Below are 20,721 nucleotides of genomic sequence, written 5' to 3'. Positions count from 1 at the left end.
CAGAAGAGGAGAAAAACAATACGCACCCATTCCCGCGGCTATGACAGGCACCGGTAAATCATAGTTGTATAAGAGAAAAGACAACATCAGAAAGTCAATGTAACTTCGATGACTGGGCAGCAGGACGACTGGGTGCTCCTGGATGGCTCGTTGTAGCTTTAAAAGAAAGGTTACAGTTTGAATACTCTCAGTTTTCCTGTTATTAAAATCACATGTCACATCAGCAAACGGAAGAACGGGTATATATGGACAGAGAGAATACTATGGATGCCTCCCTAATACATACAGAAAACTTATGTCAGAGTTCTAGTTAAAATTACCTCACATAATGCAAGAACATTAAAAATGTACATTTTATAGATCATCATAAGAGAGATGATCACTAACATATTAGTTGGGCCCATATTAAGCATTTTACATGCACTGTTTAATATCACATATTTGTAAATAAGGCCTAAGCATTAGGTTCCCCATTCGTGACATGGTCACGCGTCTCATCAATGGCCAAGCTGCGAGTGGAACTGAAGTGAGTCTGAATTAGAGTCAGCTGTCGGGGCGCCTGGGTGGCTCAGTGGGTTAAGCCTCTGCCTTCAGCTCAGGTCATGATCTCAGGGTCCTGGGATCAAGGCCTGATTTGGGCTCTCTGCTCAGCAGGGAGACTGCTCCCCACCCACCCGCCCCCTGCCTGCCTCTCTGCCTACTTGTGATCTCTCTCTGTCAAATAAATAAATAAAACCTTAAAAAAAAAAAAGAAGTCAGCTGTTATGCAATGTGCTAGACCGGTTGAGTGCAGTAAGAGAACAAAGTGTCTCTCAGGTAGATTAATAAAAACACATCTGCATTAGTAGGACAAATGAGCGGTATGGTATTTTTCTATTTATATACTGGACTTTCCACCAGGAAGAAGGGGTGCCCTTAGTTAGAAGGAATTTGAGCTTCCAGATATATTCCACAGGCTCTGAGCCTCAAAAATATTCACTGGGATCAGTGTGTTATCTGTTTTTTAAAAATCTAAATAAAATTCACCAAGGCAAGGTCGTGTGTGATCAGTTAAGAAGACGTGGCCAGTCAACATTCTCTGGATGGCTGTATCACACACTTTTTTTTTTTAAAGATTTATTTATTTCTTTGAGAGAGTGAGAGAGTGCACGAGCACGTGCGGTGGGGCGCAGAGGGGGAAAATCTCAAGCAGACTCCCTGCCGAGCACAGAGACACAGGGCTCCATCTCATGACCCATGAAGTCATGACCCCAGTCGAAACCAAGAGTTGGATGCTCAACCGACTGAGCCAGCCAGGCAGCCCCCCTCCAAACATTCTTTGGAGAGAGACAGAGAGTAACTCAGCAAACTACAGAATAGTCATTAGAGGAGAAAACAAGAAATACATGAAAGTAAATGACTGAATAAAACATTAAAAGACATGTGGAAGAAGGCCAATGGAGGTAAGAGCTTCTTAGTAAGAGGCAAAACATTAAAAATCATAAGTGAATAAAAATAGGAAAAGCTCTTCTTTCCAGAAGAAAAAAGACTACACCACGCCTGTTAAATCACTCCGGAGTGATGGAATTAGAAAAATCGCCATTTGGCAATCATTAGAGTAATAACTGGTTCAGGAAAAATCATCAGTGTGAAACCTGTGATGGAGACTCTGCTGGAAACCAGGACCCCTGCCCGTCCTTAGAGTCTCTCTTCACGTCTTCACGTGATTCTTATTCATTGCCAAGGGAAACAGGGTAACTTCACAGCGGAGAAACCCGGCTGATACCAGATGACGAAAGTGAACACTACCAGTAGGGAGACAGCCACCATGCACTCCTTGATCTGCTGCACTGAGAAGGATACAATGTTGTGTCCTGCCCAAGCCCTACAGAGTGAGTCTAATCCTGAGAAACGTCACTTAAATCCAAATCAAGACATGCTACAAAATAACTCGTCTGTTTTTTTTTTTTCTAAACTAATATGAAACACAAAGGAATTGTTCTAAATTAAAAGAGTCGAAAGAGATACAGAAGCTGAATGTTAACCCGATGTAGGATTTCTTTCACTATACAATATACAAGATATAACTGGTGATCCATGAGATACGAATGAGGTCTGTACTGCTGTGTACTAGTGTTGTATCAATGTCAGTTTGCTTATTCTGATAACTGCACCATAAGGGAATGTCCTTGCTTATGGGAAAAACACAGCAGAGTATTGAGGAGAGGATAAAGGAAATGTTGTGAGGGGATCCAGGTGGGTCATATACAGAAATTCTTGGTATTACTTCTGTAGCTTTGCAGACACCTGACATGAGGTTAGTCTGGAAGTCTTAGTGGACCAAGTGAGTTAGTCTGAAGTCTGTAGGTCTGAAAGTAAACAAAGTACCACCCTCCAGAGAAGCAAAGCCTCCTCAGCCCAGCCGGAAAGCTGGCTGGCGAGGGCCTGCTCGTTTTGTGCTGTGTGAGAGGTCTTGAAGTTGACTAAATCGTGAGGGGGAAAGGTTTCTTTCTTTCTTTCTTTTTTTTTTTTTTTTTTAAAGATTTTATTTATTTATTTCACAGAGAGAGATCACAAGTAGGCAGAGAGGCAGGCAGAGAGAGAGGAGGAAGCAGGCTCTCCGCTGAGCAGAGAGCCCGATGCGGGACTTGATCCCAGGACCCTGAGATCATGACCTGAGCCGAAGGCAGCAGCTTAACCCACTGAGCCACCCAGGCACCCCAGAAGGTTTCTTTTTAAACAAGCAATACTCACTTTCTGAATACCTTCTTCATTTACGCACACTTTTGAGAAAATTTGTTTAAATATTTTGCTCAGGGCAAAGGCAAAAAACCGGATGGCTCCCAGACGCAGTTTGTGGCTCATCTCATCCAAAATCTCACAGACTTCCTCTCGGAGGACATCGACGGATTGAAGGGATTCCTTGGAAAGCTAGAAAGAAAGGGAAAGCAGGGATGTGTCTTTGAGGAAAAGCCAGAACTCGTGTTCACTCAAACCACTACGACTAGTTCCAAACAGACCCTTATTTCATAGCTCAAAAATGCTACATTTGCTTTCATTTCAACCGGTGTAATTTACTTTCCAATATAACTCAAGTAGATAAATGATCCTATTTAGACAACTTCAAAGATGGTAATTCAAGGAGAACAGGCCCTCTAGGAAAGCGTCTCACCTTTCCATCTGATTTGTTAAGAAGCTCACAGCCAAATTCTCTGAAGTAAGCTGTTGCCCACGAACCAGGGTGCTTTTAGCAGATTGCTGCCGCTCATCGACCTGCCCCTTGCTACCACAAGGTAATATACAAGGTAATACACAAAGTAAAACAGAAGATCAGGTTGAAGTAACCATTCAGACTGTATCAGATCTACAGGTCACTGGGACAAAGCTTTCCAAAGTATCCACGTAACTAGTAAAGCCGATGCCCTCACACTGGAACTCTTTTTACTCCGAAGGGCACCACATCTTTTTCTAAAGAGAACAACATGTTGGCTGTGTGCTAGGCCTGGGGACGGGGATAAGTAAGGCAGCTTCTGTCCTCAGGGAACTCCAATTTGACCCCTTAAGCAAGCACGCTGAGAAAGAACGGTGTCTATGTGATAAACTGTATTTATCCTTCGCAGAGGAGAATGTTCCAGGATGTGGCCCAGAAGATGAGAGGGTAGGATGCTGGAGTCCCAATTACCTCAATTACATGCAGTGGACAAATAGCTTCTTTTTTTTTTTTTAAATAATTGAGGTGAAATTAACATACATAAAATTAGCCATTTCAAGCTAAATTCTGTGGCGCTTGGTACCTTCATAAATGGATAATCAACCTCTCCCTAGCTTCGTATTTTATCTTTTTCAGGGAAATAGAGGAATCAATGGATTGGTGGTAAGGATGGATTTCAGGAAACAAGCCTAGGAAAGGGGAATACAGTTGGAAAGCCATCACAATAGTTCAGGCGGGAGACAGAAAAGGCCCCCAAAAGGCAATAATAGGCTGAAGGGAAGGGGAAGGGCAGTGAGATGCTCGGTTGTTTTGGGCAATGGAATGCATGGTGGGGCTGTCCTGAAATTGGAGATGGAGAGCAGGTATAGAAGACAGTGTGGTGCAGGGGTTGAGAAGGTGGCTATACTGATTTTGACGTGTTTGAAGACGTATAAAGTAACTGCAGCGGGGAGGCTGGTGGGAGATAAGAGTCTGAACCCCGATTATCTAGCCAAGGCTAGAGGTCCTGTTTGGGAATCACCAGACTACAGATAAAAATGGAAATGACGGGAGTGGATAAAATGGACCAGGGAGACTGCAGGATGAAAATAAGAAGGCTGAGGGTTCAACCTTGACAAACACCCATTGGATAGAAGAACTTGTAAAGAGACTAACAAGAAAAACGGCAAGAGAACTGTACTGTGTGATGCCACAATGTGAAGGTAAGAGAGGTCCTGCAGGAGAGTGTCCAACAAACTGGACACAGTAGAAACACAGTGCAGACTAAAAGAACCCCTTGGACCGGGTCACTTGGAGATGCACAGCAACCTTTACGGGAATCAAGGGCAGCAACCTGCTGAACGTGGGAGGTGCACGGGAAAGGACACACGGCACCTTTGAGGAGTTGGGATGAGAAGGGAAAGAGAAATGGAGCATTAAAAAAAAAAAATACATGGCTGAAAGGGGCTTCTTGCCCACCCCTCCCCCACACTGGGCCCATGCAGAAGGCTGAAGAGGAGGACAGACAAGTCTTCAGGGGATCTGAAGGAAATGGACAGATGGAAGAACACAGGTGAGCAGGTTGGTCAGTTCAGAAGGAATGGCCTTCTCCAGGACTGGAGGAAAGCACAGAAGCAGAGAATGACCTATTCTCTTATTTTGTGCAATCCGGCTAAAGCCCCACAGATATGTCTCCCCTTCCAGATCCTTCTTCCTGGAAACCTAGATAAGATTAAAAGATGAGCATTAGCTCTGTAACTCCCGCCCAGCATTGTTCCTTCTCAGTCTGTTCTCCACATCACAAACCAGAGTGGTTTTTTTTTTTTTCCTAAGATTTTTATTTATTTGAGAGAGAGAGCATGAACAGGAACAGAGGCAGGCAGAGAGAGAGGGAGAAGAAGACTCCCCTGCTGAGCAGAGAGCCCGACATGGGGCTCCATCCCAGGACCCTGGGGTTATGACCTCAGCCAAAGGCAGATGCTCAACCCACCGAGCCAGCCATTTGCCCCTGAGCAATATCTTAAATGCAGAAGTAATCTCATCTTTCCTGGGCTAAAAGCCCTTCAACGGCTGCATAGCATTCTGTGAGACAAAGGCAGCCTGAGTTGGCAGCAGAGATGGAAAGAGACAGACAAGAGCTATGGAGGAGAGCAAACTGGCAGCAGCTCTTAGTGACCCACAGCACAGGAAGGGAAAAGTGAGAAGCCGAAGACGGTGTCGAGATTTTTGGTAGGAGCAGCAGGCATATGGAGGGGCCGTTCTTGGAGATACGCAGAACTGGGTGTAGGGGATGTACATGGTACAGTGGTGGGGGTGGGAGGGCCAAAGACTTTGGCTCAGATATCCCGAATGTGAGATGCTTTTGGATTTTCCAAGTAGGTATTCCAGTAGACATAAAAATACATGTATGAAACTCAAAAGAGATCTGGGCTGAAGCAATAGATACCAGTTATTATTTACTACATATTGTTATTTATAATAATATATTATTATAATAATATAATAGGGAGACATCAGCATAAGGAAGGTATTTACAATTCTGGTAATACATAAAACAGCCCAGTAAGTAGGCAGAATAAGAAGGGATTAGAACAAAACCTTGAGGAGCAGCAGCATTTAAAGAGACAGGAAAAGGGAAAGGGAAAGAAGCCCACAAAGACAACTGAGGAATGATAAAAAAAGATTTGGTGGTGATGGGCGGAACCTGGCTGGTTCGGTTGAAGCCTGTGCCTCTTGATCTCAGGATTGTGGGTTTGAGCCCCCCAGCAGGTGTAAAAATTACTTAAAAATAAAATCTTAAAAAAAATTTTGGTGGGTAAGGGGGAGAATATGGTATCACAGAAAGGAGGGAGAGTGTGCCACGGGCTACGAAGGGTGTCAACAAGGTTGATTTTAGCCATCAGGAAGGAATCATTCTCGGTCTTGGAAAGAGCAATTACAGTGGGATCCAGCTCCCTGGATCCCAGGGAGCTGCGTGTATACAGAGGGTGAGAGAGTAGAGCCCCGAGTATGGCAAACACAGCTGACTTCTTCCCGGAGTAGAGAAGTGGGAAAGGAAGAGCGGAGTCACAAGGAGAGAAGGAATCTGCCCGAACGAGGCTGATCTCAGCAGGAAGAGGACTGCGCGAGTTCAGGGATGACGGTAAAGAGCCAATGAAGAGGAAGAAGTTGAAGACATTTGAGGGGAGACACCAAAGTCCCTGAGGAGGATGGAGCCGGTCAAGTTCAGAGCTCAGCAATAGGGGAGGGGTTGAACTCCAACAGGAGAAAGAGCTTCCTGTCCCGTTTTTCACTGGAGGGAAGAAGAGAATGAGGGTATCAGATGCAGGTAAATTAGTAGCTTGATCACAGGAAGGTGAGAGTGGTCATTTAACGGTATACATTTTCTTTGGGAAGTAGGAAGAAATGTCACCTGTTGAAGGTAAGGGGCAGAGGCTGGAGGTTCAGAAAGTCCTCGGTTGGAGGACTGACACTGACACTCCCAGTTCGGAGAACGGGAGAGAGTTCCCTGGGGAAACAAGGAATTCTTGGGTAACAGAGAAGTCCCAGCTATGCTGCATGATCCTGAATTTATAACAATTCCAATCTACCTACATTGAGTGATTTTTTTTTTTTCCTCAGTAGAACAGCCAAGTCTGAGAAACACTGGCCTATATCAGTCATGCTTAACCTGGCTGCATATGGGAATTACTTGGGGAGCTTTTAAAAAAGAAAAAGAAGAAAGAGATACCTGGGTCCTATTCCAGACCAATTTATATCAGAATCACTGTGGACAGGACAAAAGCATTTTTTTTTTCACTCATTCATTCAAGAAATATTTATTGAAAGTGTACTATGTGCTAGGCACTAGTAATACAGCAAAAAGAGAGAGAGAGAGATAAAAATATAGAATACAGGAAAAAAAAGGGAGTCATAAGGGAGATAAAAATTTTTGCCTTCATGGAGTATATGTACTAGTAGAAAATAATAGTTCACCTTCTATGAAAGTTCTCCAGGTAATTCTTTTTTTTCCCCCTCCAGGTAATTCTAACAAAGAGCCAGTATTGAGAACCACTGTCTTTGTAAGTTCTAACTGATAAGGAAACTTTACTTCACTTATGAAATAGGCTGAGTCAGACAGGACTAATAGTTTCCCCCAAGACAAATCACAACAGGCAGAGTAAACCAGAAGGATTAGGAGCACAGGTCAGACGCAGACAGAGGCACTTGGGTGGCTCAGTTGGCTAAGTATGTGCCCTCAGCTCAGGTCATGATCCGGAAGTCCTGGGCTTGAGTCCCAGGTCAGGCTCCTGCTTCTCCCTCTGCTCCTCATGCTTCTCCCTCTGCTCCTCATGCCACTCGTACTCTCTCTCTCTCTCTCAAATAAGTAAATAAAATCTTAAAAAAAATGTTTTTAAAAAGAAGAAAACAGAGAGCAGAGATAAAGAATTTCTCTGAGGTTGTAGGCCTGACTAAATTCCACTTAAAAATCAATAGAGGGGGCACTGGGGTGGGTGGCTCAGTGGGTTAAGCCTCTGCCTTAACCCACTTAATCTCAGGGTCCTGGGATCGAGCCCCGAATCAGACTCTCTGCTCAGCAGGGAGCCTGCTTCCCCCTCTCTCTCCGCCTGCCTCTCTGCCTACTTGTGATCTCTCTCTCTGTCGAATAAATAAATAAATAATCTTAAAAAAAAAAAATCAGTGGAGGGGCACCTGGGTGGCTCAGGTTAAGCATCTGCCCTCAGCTCAGATCATGATCTAGGGGTTCTGGGATCGAGCTCCACATCAGGGTCCCTGCTCAGCAGGGGAGTCTGCTTCTCCTTCTCCCTCTGCCCCTGCTTGTGTACTCTCTCTATCTCAAATAAATAAATCTTAAGCAAAAAAAAAGGTCAATGGAGCCCAATCTCTACAGGTAAACCTCAAAGCCTGGGAGCACCTGGACAATGTGACAGGGAGGGCCGGCCATGAGGAAGCTGTAATCGCGCCCCCCTGAATACCCCTATCTGATGTCTCCAAATAACATGCCCAAAACAGACCTAGCTTTTCTCCCAAGCCCAATCCCTCTCCTAAGTTCCCTATCTCAGTGAATGCTTCTGTCATCCTGTCTCTCTTTTCCTTCCCATCATTCATCCAGTTGATCATAAATAAGGTCTACTCCACCTTGAAATTTTTCTTTCTTCTTTTTTTTTTTTAAGAGACGGAGCGAAAGAGGAGGAGGAAGTGGCCGAGGGAGGATCTTATGCAGGTTGCATGCTCAGCACAGAGCATGACGCGGGGCTCTAGCTCACGACCCTGAGATCATGACCTGAGCCAAAATCCAGACTCGGACACTTAACCGACTGAGCCACCCAGGCAACCCTACCTCTTAAATTTCTTAAATCTGTCCATCTCTGTTTCTACAACCACAGCCTAGGCAACTGTGATCCCACAAAGGGATTACTGGAAGAGCATCATAACCAGACTTCCTGTCTCCATTTGTTGGTGTTTCTTTCTTTTTTTTTTTTTAAAGATTTTATTTATTTGAGAGAGAGAGAGAGAGTATGAAAGGGGCGAGGGGCAGAGGGAGAAGCCGGCTCCCTGATGAGCAGAGGGCCCGATGTGGGACTTGATCCTGGAACTCCAGGATCATGACCTGAGCCGAAGGCAGTTGCTTAACCAGCTGAGCCCCCAAGGTGCCCTGTTGGTGTTTCTCAAACATTAACTGATCAGGCCACACTCCAACCTGAAACCTTTCAATGGCTTTGCACTGTATGTAGGTTAAATCTAACTCCTTTGGATGGTTTATAAGATTTATTATTTATTTTTAGAGAGAGAGAAAGAGAGAGCGTGCACAAGTAGGGGGAGAGCAGAGGGAGAGAGAGTGGAGAAGAGAGAATTTCCAGCAGACTCTCCACTGAGCAGGAAGCAGAACATGGGGCTTGATCTCAAGACCCTGAGATGCTAACCCAAGCTGAAGTCAGACACTTAACTGACTGAGACGCCCAGCTGCCCCCTCTGGATAGTTTATAAAACCCTCTGTGATATGGCCCCCGTTTGGCTCTCTACATTCTTTCCATTGTACCCTGTCTTCGCTCTCTTCAGTCTGGTCAAAACAAACTGCTTCTAGGACTCTGCGTATGCATGTTCTCTAGTTGCTAAAATATGCTGGTGGTTCCCAAGCTCTGCTATACTTTGGAACCAATAGGGCTTCTCCTCCTTCTTCTCTTTTTTTTTTTTTTTTTTTTGAGAGAGAGAGGGAGGGAGAAACAGAGAATCTTAAGCAGGTGCCACGCCCACCATGAAGCCCAACAAGGGGCTCCATCTCATGACCCTGAGATCCTCACCGGAGCTGAAACCAAGAGTCAGACACTTAACCAAATGAGCCACCCAGGCACCCCTTGATTGGGCTTCTTTAAAAACTACTACTAGGATGTCTGGCTCCTTCCCCAACATTCTGATTTAATTCATATGGGGGTGAGATCTATGCACAGGGATTCCTGACCCCTTTTCCAGCAATTTTAATGTGCAGTGAGATTTAACCATGGGGAAAGTGTTATTTGCTCTGCTAGGAATACTTCTTCACCCACTTCACCTGGAAAACCACTAACCATCTTTTAGGCATCATTTAAAAAAAAAAATCACTTTTCTAATTCCTTACACAAAATCATCTGCCCTATAATTACTGCCCCTGTACACTGGGCTCCCACTAGCGTGTCTTGTATGATATTTCATTGTAATTGTACAACTGGCGTCCTTCCCTGTCAGACTATAGTTGACCCTTGAAGAACATGGGGGCTGGGTGCCGACCCCCCATATGGGTTGAAAATCCACGTGTAACTTTTGACTCCCCCCAAACTTGACTAATAGACTACTCTTGACTGACAGCCTTACTGATAACATCAACGTGGATTTACACGTATTTTTGATGTTACATGCATTATAGACTGTTTTTAAAGAAAAGCATTTTTAAGAAAACTATAAGGAAAACACATTTACAGTACTGTACTGTATTTAAAAAAAAAAAAAAAAACCTAAAACAAACCAAAACAAAACAAAACTATGTATAAGTGGACCTGTGAGGTTCAAACCTGTGTCGTTCCTTGTTGACAATGAACAAGTCCGGCTATGGTTGAAGATGGAATCACTTACCTGTTTAATGACATAATGAACCTCTTCGGAACTGAGAACACTAGATTTAATATCACTTGGCTTGCAAGGAGTAATTCCCTTATAGACAAGAGGTGTGTAACACTTCATCGCAAATTTCAAGTCACTGACATGCCTCCTCTCCTCTAAAATGTCTTCAAGTTCATCCCATTTTTTGAGCTCCTTCTGTGGGTAAGGCAAATGAGAGAAAGTAAAGCTTACAATGTAAAGTAAATCAGGACAGATAAGAGACTACACTGGTAAGGTTTCATCTTTGCCCACATTCTTATGCTATGACATATGAATACACTGATAACAGGTCTTTCTATACAAGGAAAGGAAATGTAGGGGTGCCTGGTGGCTCAGTCGTTAAACGTCTGCCTTTGGCTCAGGTCATGATCCCAGCATCCTGGGATCAAGCCCTGCATCACATCAGGCTCCCTGCTTGGCGGGAGGCCTGCTTCTCCCTCTCCCGCTCCCCTTGCTTGTATTCCCTCTCTCACTGCGTCTCTCTGTGTCAAATAAATAAATAAAATCTTAAAAAAAAAAAAAAGAAAAAAGAAAAGGAAATGGAATGATAGTTGGGGTCACAAAATAGATATTGAGTATAATATTTTATTATTTTTGCTTGCTGTCTTTGTAAATCCAGGATCCCTCCAGGAAAGTTAAGAAAGAGAGTAAAGACTGAGACTTTAAGCTCGAGAATAATCTGATTAACTTTACAATCAATTTTATTTGATCAATTTTATCAAACACATTGATGAAATTTGTTTGTCTCTTCTACTTAGCTTTAAAATTAAATAAGAGCATACAACTGAAATTCAAAATTATGTTAAACCAAATAAAAATATATGGGTGCAAATAAAAGGAAAATTCACTTAAGAAAAAAGTGCTCCCAACTATCATATGATCTCCCCGATATGAGGAAGTTGAGAGGCAACGTGGGGGGTTTGAGGGGTAGGAAAAGAATAAACGAAACAAGATGGGATCGGGAGGGAGACAAACCATAAGAGACTCTTACTCTCACAAAACAAACTGGGGAGGGGGGTAGGGAAAGCGTGGTGGGGTTATGGACATTGGGGAGGGTATGTGCTATGGTGAGTGCTGTGAAGTGGGTAAACCTGGTGATTCACAGACCTGTACTCCTAGGGTTAATATTATATGTTTATAAAAAAATAAATAAAATTATTAAAAAAAATAGAAAAGAAAAAGTGCTCCCAGAGCAGCTCCTGGCGAGCAGTCGGTACTTGCTAGGACTACTTTCTTATACCCTTTTGACTCCAGACAGTTTAGCTTCCATCCAACCAGCCTCTGAAACCGCTGTTTATCAGGTTACCTATGACTTCTGAATTGTTAATTCTTAAAATTCTGTTTTTCTGATTATAAAAGTAATAATAGTAATAATGATAATTTTAGCTAACGTGTACAGTTGTTTCCTAAATGTCACGCCCTATTCCAAGGCATTATTCCTAAATACAGGAATGATCCTCACAAAAATGGGAAAACCAAGGCACAAAGAACCCAAATAACTTATTCGGTTCTACAGCTCGCAAAGGGCAGAGACATGGTTCAAACTCAAGCCTTATGGCTTCACAGACCTTGCTCCTAACCTCTATCCCACACTACTCACCATATTAACTATGGAAAGTTTGGAAACATGGAAACATATAGGTAAACATATATTGCCCACAATTTTATACCCCAGGAATAACAACTCTTTACCACTTCCTACTTTTCCTTTTTTTTTTTCCATTCACAGCTACACAAATACACAGTTTTTATTCAAAACGTGGACCAAACCAAATATAGTTTATCTTGCCTTTTCAAATATGGTATGCACATTTTCCTGTACTAACTATTGTTTTAAAGCATTTTAGTGGAGGCAACTTCTTCAAATACTTTTTTCCCTGGTGACCAAAGGGCTGGGCTTTGGCCTTTACCCTCTTGGAGAAGTGCTGTAGAGATGGTGGGGACGCCTGGTTATGCACCGCTCCCGCCACTTCCATCTATGGGGCTGTGATGAGAAGCCAAGAGCCATATCCCTTCTCCCTGGCTACTGTGGGTTCTGCTGACACAAGGCTGTCTTCCATCTGGGGTTGGGCAGGCCCTAGGAACTTAACATCTTTCCTGCATTGTAACTTACTGGGGAAAAATGCTTAGCAATCAGGTTACTTTTACTTCTTTACTTTATCTTAAACAGGTACAGGGTTTCATTAAAAAAAAAAAATTTCTAATTACCAAAGTGCTATATATTCATTATAAAAATCTGGAAGATACAGTAAAGCACACAGAAGAAAATTAAAATCACCTATTGTCCAATGACCCATGGTCCATTTTAGTGAATGCTTTTTTTTCTGGGCATGTTGACACACTCCCTCCCCTGACACACATACATTTTGATTTGCCCACGTAATTTTTCCACTTTATGTTATAAATGCTTCCTTTCATTTAAGTTCCTTCCACCGCATTATTTTTAATAATGGACATGTGAATTATTTTTCATGCGTTGCTATTAGAAGAAAATGCAACACACATTATTACTTCTTTCAAATTTAATCATTAAACCCTGGTCTCTTTCTAGTCTTCAACTTCCTAAACCTCCCTCCAGCCTGACACCATTCTCAAAGGCTCCTTCCTTTCCCCATCTCCAACCATCCTGAAATTTTCCTGCTTTGGTTTTTAATTCATTCATGACTCCTGTCACAGCAGATCTACCTCATTGCCCTAAACCAGTGATTCTCAACCTGAAGGGAAAACTAACCCCCCCAAAACTAAAATATGTCTTTTTTCCTCCCACTTCCCTTCATGGTAACATCTCCAACCCTCCCATCTTCATACACTGTGCTGAGTCCTCGCACCTACTCCGCTGGCTTTAGATACTAATTATACATGCTGTTGAATTTCCTGCTCTGTTCTCTTCACCCATGTGAGCTCCTGATAGACACATTTAGTTGCAAACGCTTCACCTTTGGCCTTTCCCAAACTGAACTCACCTCTCCTCTGCATGATCCTACATGATTATTTCCCAGAAATCTCAGCAACCGCCAGGCCACATACATCCCTTTGCCTTTCCCTGACCCTCCTCCCTCACCCTTACACATGATCCATCTAATCCTGTCCAGGTGGCCTTTCAGGATGTAGCAGGACTACTCCTCGGTCCCAGGTCTAGCCTGTGCACTTTATGACTCTAACCCCCTCACTCCTTGCCCCTTTGAATCAACCCTCCATGCTGCCATGTGCTCTTTTCAAAACACAATTCTGACCAAATTGTTCCCTGGTTAAAATACTTCAATGACTCCCCACCTCCTTCAGAATTAAGGCCCAAGCCACTTCTGGTATCATACAAGAAACTCTATGACCTTGTCCTTGTCCTTCCCTCTCTGGCCTCACTGCCCACCATGCTCAAGGTCTACTCGATAGGAAGTGATTTACCTTTCCCTAATACAATCCATTGTGGACATGCTTCTGGGCCTTGGTCCCCGCTCATCTCTGGGCCCTGAAGGCCTTTTTGTTCCTCTGTCATCCTTGCTCAAGCATCCCTGTTGTGAAAACCCTCCTTGAGCTGCCCACAAGGATGCACTCTGCCTTTCTCATTAGAATATCTTTGCCTACTACCTACATATTTTAGGGTATGTAGTCATAACCCTGCAATCATTTGCATGTCTGCCTCCCTGAGATGCAATTATCTTGAAGGTGGGAAACATGTGACCTCTCTGTATCTCCCAACACCAAGCTGCATTTGGAATACGGTGTAATCGAATGACTACATGTTGAAGTAATGGAAAAAGATACAGAATGTTAAACTGAGAACATGACCAGGTTAATAAGAATAGAAACAGAAGACCATTTGTGAGTTTCAATATCAAAAGGGTAGCATGTAAAACATGTGAATATGCAAACATCAACACATATATAGAGAATAATATACGTGGGAAAAATCTAACTGCTCGAATTCTGGTGGAAAATAGCAAGTCTTTGTAACATACTATGCTCTTGATTCTAAGTTTCAAGAACCTTCTCAAACTTCACATTTTTTTTTTAAGATTTTATTTATTTATTTGACAGACAGAGATCACAAGTAGGCAGAGGCAGGCAGAGAGAAAGGAAGGGAAGCAGGCTCCCTGCTGAGCAGAGAGCCCAATGTGGGGCTCGATCCCAGGACCCTGGGATCACGACCTGAGCTGAAGGCAGAGGCTTTAACCCACCGAGCCACCCAAGCACCCAAACTTCACATTTCTCATCAGAAAAACAAAAGGCAGTTTATATGTAGACTCAGACTTGGTACAATGCAACAAGCTATCATAAATTATATAATTTTAGAGATAAAAGGGGACTCAGAGACTTTCCACTTAGTGGTCCTGGGGGCAAAAAGAGAAAAGGATCAGAATCAGCTGGGGAGACAAATATATACTATATATATTAACATACAGGCATTTATAAACAGGTTACATATGTTTATGAATATGTAAAATACTTAGAAATAAGTATACACGTGTGTATATACATATATACACAGGGGGAGGGGGAGAGAGGAGAGAGATGGAGAAACAGGGAGAGACCCTTTCTGCACTGTTCACCTGGAAATACTTAGCCTTCAACCACGGCTCGTGTTTACCTCTGTGTACCATTTCCCGACTCCCCCCTCAACCGAGACTGAATTGATCATCCCCTTTGAGTCTTGACTGAGCCTTTCATAACAGCACCTAAAATACTTCATTAGGGGCGCCTGGGTGGCTCAGTGGGTTAAAGCCTCTGCCTTCGGCTCGGGTCATGATCCCGGGGTCCTGGGATCAGGCCCCGCATCAGGCTCTCTGCTCAGCGGGGAGCCTGCTTCCCCCTCTCTCTCTGCCTGCCTCTCTGCCTACTTGTGACCTCTCTCTCTCTCTGTCAAATAAATAGAAAATAAAAAAATAAAAAAATAAAATACTTCATTAACCTGGATTGGTATCTCCCCTACATGCCTATAAACTTCTTGTCTGTGTAGGTAATGTGTCTTATATGCTTCGTCTTCTCAGTTCCTAGCAAGCACTCAATCACTGTAGAAAGAAAACATAAATTACTGAAGGAAGCCACCTCCTGAACCCTGCAGATGAGGGCTCCCGCTCATACTGCTCCCACTCTGGCCCAGCTGACGTCTAATCCAGCAGTTTCTAATCCAGGCTGCACATGAGAATAACCTGGGCACTTTAAAAATATACTGAGGGGCGTCTGGGTGGCTCAGTGGGTTAAGCTGCTGCCTTCGGCTCAGGTCATGATCTCAGAGTCCTCGGATCGAGCCCTGCATCCAGCCTGCTTCCTCCTCTCTCTCTGCCTGCCTCTCTGCCTGCTTGTGATCTCTCTGTCAAATACATAAATAAAATCTTAAAAATAAAATAAAATAAAAATATACTGATGCCCAGGCCCCCCTAGAGATTTTATTTTTATTTTTATTTATTTATTTAAAGATTTTATTTATTTGACAGAGATTACAAGTAGGCAGAGAGGCAGGCAGAGAGAGAGGAGGAAGCAGGCTCCCTGCTGAGCAGAGAGCCCGATGTGGGGCTCCATCCCAGGACTCTGAGATCATGACCTGAGCCGGAAGGCAGAGGCTTTAACCCACTGAGCCACCCAGGCGCCCCTATTTTTATTTTTTTTTAAGATTTTATTTATGTATTTGACAGAGAGAGACACAGCGAGGGAAGGAACACAAGCGGAGAGGGGGAAGCAGGTTCCTGGTCGAGCTGGGAGCCCGATGTGAGCTCCATCCCAGGATCCTGGGATCATGACCTGAGCCAAAAGCGGATGCTTAATGACTGAGCCACCCAGACGCCTTGAGATTTTTTTTTTTTTTTAAGTAGGCTCCACACCCTGAGACTAACACCTGAGATAAAGAGTCAGACGCTGAAATGATTGAGCCATCCAGGTGCCCCTAGAGATTCTTGATTAATTTGGTCTGTGAATGGTACCTGGGCATCAGAATGATTTTTAAAAGTACTCCCAGTGACTCTTACCTGCAGCTAGGGTTGAGTGTTAACTACTCATTTGTTGGCCTTCCCAAAACCATGATGGAGAAGTATTTACCATCATAAGATAAATATATTTACAAGGCTACTTATCTAGGAGGACAATACAAAGAGGAGCCCAAAAAAGAAGGTTTAGGTTGTTTCCCTGCGTTCTCTCTTACTTTTTACAGCAGCCCCTCCTCATGTGCCAGTAAACAGGCTTCTCCTCGTACCTCTCTTTTGAAGCCCTGGAGGCTCTATTCATTCAACAGAGTTACGGAGAGCCCACAATGTACCAGGCACTGTTCCACAGGCTGTGAATAAAGCATGAACAAAGCAGACAAAGAATGTGTACTGAAGGGGCGCCTGGGTGGCTCAGTGGGTTAAAGCCTCTGCCTTCCGCTCAGGTCATGATCCCAGGGTCCTGGGATCGAGCCCCGCATCAGGCTCTCTGCTCGGTGGGGAGCCTGCTTCCCCCTCTCTCTCTGCCTGCTTCTCTGCCTACTTGTGACCTCTGTTTGTCAAATAAATAAATAAAATCTTAAAAAGAAAAACTTAAATAAAGAATGTGTACTGAAGGAGCCTACACTTCCTTAAGGAAAGACAGACACAAATAAAGTTTACTTAGGCATACTAGCGGTAGCATGCTGGTGAGTGATTAACTACGTGAGAGCCCTGATTTATAGCACTCGCCAATTTCGGTGGCATTTACACTCCCACCATGGCAGATTTCAAGCTACCAACATGACCTCACTGAACAAGGAGCTGGGGAGAGCTGTGTAGTAGCCATGATTACATAGGATTTCCATCTCCCAGTATCGCGGACATAAATAACCTCAAAAGCATAGATAATAGCAAAATCTAGTAAAATAATTAGGAAGTGCTGAGTTTTGAGTATTTGTTACTTTTGTTTTTAACAATTTCTTTAACTGTAAATTTGTAAAACTTAATCTTTAATCTTTAATAGCGGCTGTGTCCCAAAAACGGGCTCACAAACGTCATGGAAAATTAACAATGAGCTTTGAGAGCAGCACAACCCTAGAAAGGAATATAAAGAAAATAGAGTAACGAGAAGGAGTGACTGGAGAGCTACTTTAGATCAAATGATTGGGTAAGGCCTCTTTGTGAGGTGATATTTGAGCTGTGACCTCAAAAAAAAAAAGGTGGGTGGGGAGGTAGAGGGGAAAGCAGCAATGCCAATTTCTGGGAAAACACAGAGGGAACGGTGTGCCCTCCTGAGAGAGCAGGCTTACTGTCTGAGAAACAGAAGGCCAGTGTGGTTGAAGCCCAGTGTGCAAGATTGGTAAAATCAGGGAGGTAGCAATTACGTAGTCTTGTAAGATGTTGTAAGGAGTCCAGATTTTTCATTCATTCAGGAAATCATAGTTTGGGTTCTGGATATACCAGTAATTCTCCAGCCCCACTCTTCTTTTTCATTCTGTGGTCTCATGGAAAGGTTTCCAGCAGACCTATGGCTTCTCATACAATCTACTTGCTGATGTCTGACGAATCCATAGATTCAGGCCAGACCTTGTTTGCTCTGATACCATATTTCTAACTCTATCTGGATGTCTCCCCAACATTTTGTGATGTATCGGGTCCATAACATAATAATCCATTAGTTAAAAGTCATTCATTTTACCACTGGCGTCTCACACTGAACACATCCCAAACTGAAATTATTATATTACCCCGACTAAACCTGTTCCTCTCCCCAGATTTCCTATCAGCAAAAGGCATCAACATCCACCCAGAGGCCAAATCACAGAAACCTCCTCTTAGTCACGGCACTTCCACTGTCCTAAATAGCACACACACTCGTCCATCTCCCCTCTCCCCAAGCTCACTGCCATTGCCTCAGGCTTTCATCACCTCTTGGAATTACTACAGTAGTGTTCTGCTGATCTCCACGCTTTTGGCATCAGATTCCCTTCTCCAATCAGATTCTCCTTCTACAGTCTGTGCTCAAGTAAAGGTTATCCACACAAACAACCACTCCGGAAACCTAGTCTTCTTACACTTTCAAAAATACAAATCTGATCATCCTGAAATGTTCCCTCAGAAAGTAAAGACTTTATCCTTAAGGGGTATAAACCTGGTATATAAAACGCCCTTAGGAAGTACCTTCTGCCTACTTCCTTAGTTTTGTTTCTCATGTCTCCTTTATTTGACCCTTACCTAACCTCTTGGTTCTCCCAAACATGCAAAGGACTGGCTTTCTTACAGGGATGCCTGGGCCAGTCTTCCTCTCCTCCCTCGTCTCCCAGAAACTCAGCTTGGGTATCACCTTCTCCTAAAAGCCTTCTCTGAAGCCTGGAACAGGTCCGGTGCTCCTTCTCTTTCCTCCAACAACATACTGTGCGTGATTCGGTCATTGCCCTTATCTCAATTCTAACTATTTATTGCCATGACTTCAAGTCCAAGGACACATGGGGTGGATCTTTCACGTCCACATCTTGGGAGTGGAGAATTAGGAGTAGGATGCTACAGGTAACGAGTGCAGTAATGTTTCCTGCAATCAGGAGTATCTTAAAATATCTCTGAGCACTACTCTCATATTAGATGGGAGTATTGTACAGTAAGTGTGGCTGAGGAAGTAAGGCCAGCCTGAACTAGTTAAGAAAAAGTTCAGGTCATCATGAAAGTAGACTAGGCAGTAGTGAGGGTTCTGTCCAGCTTCAGAAGCAGAAAAAGCTCAAATACAATTGCTTTAACTTTTCACGTGAGAAAGTTGGCAAAAGTGTTATCATGAAAGAACCAGGAGTAAACAGGGAAGTAAAAAACCAGTTCTTTCCTTTAACACACAGGTGCAAAGTTGCAGTCAACTCACAAACCAGTTTAGGGCTGAAAAAGCTACCGGATGTACACAGCAAGCTGCTTCCCTACACGTCGGCTCTGGAATACCAGAGTCAGAAAATGAGGTCAAAATAGTTCTACTACAGAGGTGTGGAGTAAGAAGGTCGATGAGGAGACAGGTTAAAGTACTAACCCTACAGAAGTGGACAGTTAACAGCAATTATAGGCCCAGAGCTCTCCACATCAAGGAAACAAACTGAGACACCAGTATTCTCTGGAACATGGAGAAACTTCGGTTTCCCTGATGTACAGCCGCATATATTGGTTCTCTTTTGAAGCCAAGTTTTTTGTCTATCTTGTTTCGACTTTTCCCTGCTATGACCTTCTTACACACATTAACATTAAAGTCAGAAACTGGGGACGCCTGGGTGGCTCAGTTGGTTGGACGACTGCCTTCGGCTCAGGTCATGATCCTGGAGTCCTGGGATGGAGTCCCACATCAGGATCCCAGCTCCATGGGGAGTCTGCTTCTCCCTCTGACCTTCTCACTCATGCTCTCTCTCACTGTCTCTCTCTCAAATAAATAAATAAAATCTTAAAAAAAAAAAAAAAGTCAAACCGGCACTAACCTGCAGGACATAGTAACATGCTTTGAAAATGCATTCTTTTATTTCCTTGTAAAGTAGATAAAAATTAATTTAGTGGTTAAAAAGAAAAAGATCAGTTCCCCCATAATTGTGCAACCCTGAGAACTACAAAGGGTTCACCTCATAATTTCTTCACATAAATCGTGAGTGACCAACATTGCGGCGGCGAAAAAGATCAGTTAAAATCAGGAGAGGGAGGACGGGGCTGGGGGTTGTAAGGCAAGTTGGGAGAGGCTGGGTGGCCTCAGGTGTCTTCCAGAGTCACTTTCGCGAAAAGTACGGATGGAAGACAAAAACGCAATAAAAATTTCTAGAAGTTCCCAATCTTCCTAGATTAAAAACTTTACGTCTTACAAACTCTATGCCCACTTACCACCCAAAGACTCTTCTCCCAGGAACCTAACGGCAGCAACAAAAGGGCGGGGTGGGGAGCCACACGCCGATGCAGCTCAGGCCAGGTCAGACCCGCAGGTTTCTCAGGTTTAACCAAAAGGCAGCCCACGCTGCAGACGGAGATCCAACTCGCACGCCTCATTCCTGTACCACGGGCTTTCCGAAGGCCCGGTGCGTGGTAGAGGGAACGAGAAGGAGCGAGTGGAAAGGAACCGGAGGAACCATCGCCCATAGAAACTTCTAAAAGCACACACGCATTTACACACGCGGCGCGACACCGTTGCCTTGGAAACCAAGTCAACCACCTAACCCCTCCTCGGCGGCCCCGGGACCCACTGTTTCGGGCCAGGGGTCGTGTCCGTGGGAGGCCGGGACCGAGCGGGGTTGGGGGTGGGGGTGTCCTCTCTCGCGGCCCCGCCCCGGGCCTCGTTCCCCTGGGCGCCTACCGAGTAGAGGAGCACGACAGCGCCGGGACTGGCGGAGCCGACGGAGAAATAAGAGTTGGATGAACTAGAAGAATCCATGGTGCGGCTGCCGTCCCGGGCGGGGCCTGAAATTCTTTGCTAGGCGGTGGTGCTGCTGCTGCTGCTGCTGGGGGCGGTTCTTCCGCGCTGGGCGGCCCGACCTCGCC

At 44.1% G+C, this 20,721-nt stretch overlaps 1 protein-coding gene across 3 annotated transcripts in view; it reads right to left on the bottom strand.

Moving 5' to 3' along the window:
* The window catches only part of GNPAT (glyceronephosphate O-acyltransferase), a 37,013-nt gene that overhangs the window by 15,581 nt on the left and 711 nt on the right, over positions 1–20,721 (bottom strand). The window contains exons 1-5 of one of the 3 annotated variants that reach the window (XM_047701967.1): positions 20,292–20,330; positions 20,071–20,253; positions 10,277–10,459; positions 2,734–2,910; positions 27–156 (exon numbers count right to left, since the gene is read on the bottom strand). In XM_047701967.1, coding sequence (XP_047557923.1) covers positions 27–156; positions 2,734–2,910; positions 10,277–10,459; positions 20,071–20,253; positions 20,292–20,315 — 697 coding nt within the window. In that variant the 5' untranslated portion in view covers positions 20,316–20,330. Of the gene's footprint in view, positions 1–26; positions 157–2,733; positions 2,911–10,276; positions 10,460–20,070; positions 20,254–20,291; positions 20,331–20,536; positions 20,677–20,721 lie in introns of those variants that run through there. The other 2 variants (XM_047701968.1, XM_047701966.1) reach the window with 2 other exon arrangements.

Source organism: Lutra lutra, chromosome 14 (genome assembly GCF_902655055.1).
Source record: "Lutra lutra chromosome 14, mLutLut1.2, whole genome shotgun sequence".
NCBI classification, from domain to species: Eukaryota; Metazoa; Chordata; class Mammalia; order Carnivora; family Mustelidae; genus Lutra; species Lutra lutra.
Note: the sequence above shows the minus strand (reverse complement) of the source record. Positions and strands in the feature narration are given on the sequence as shown.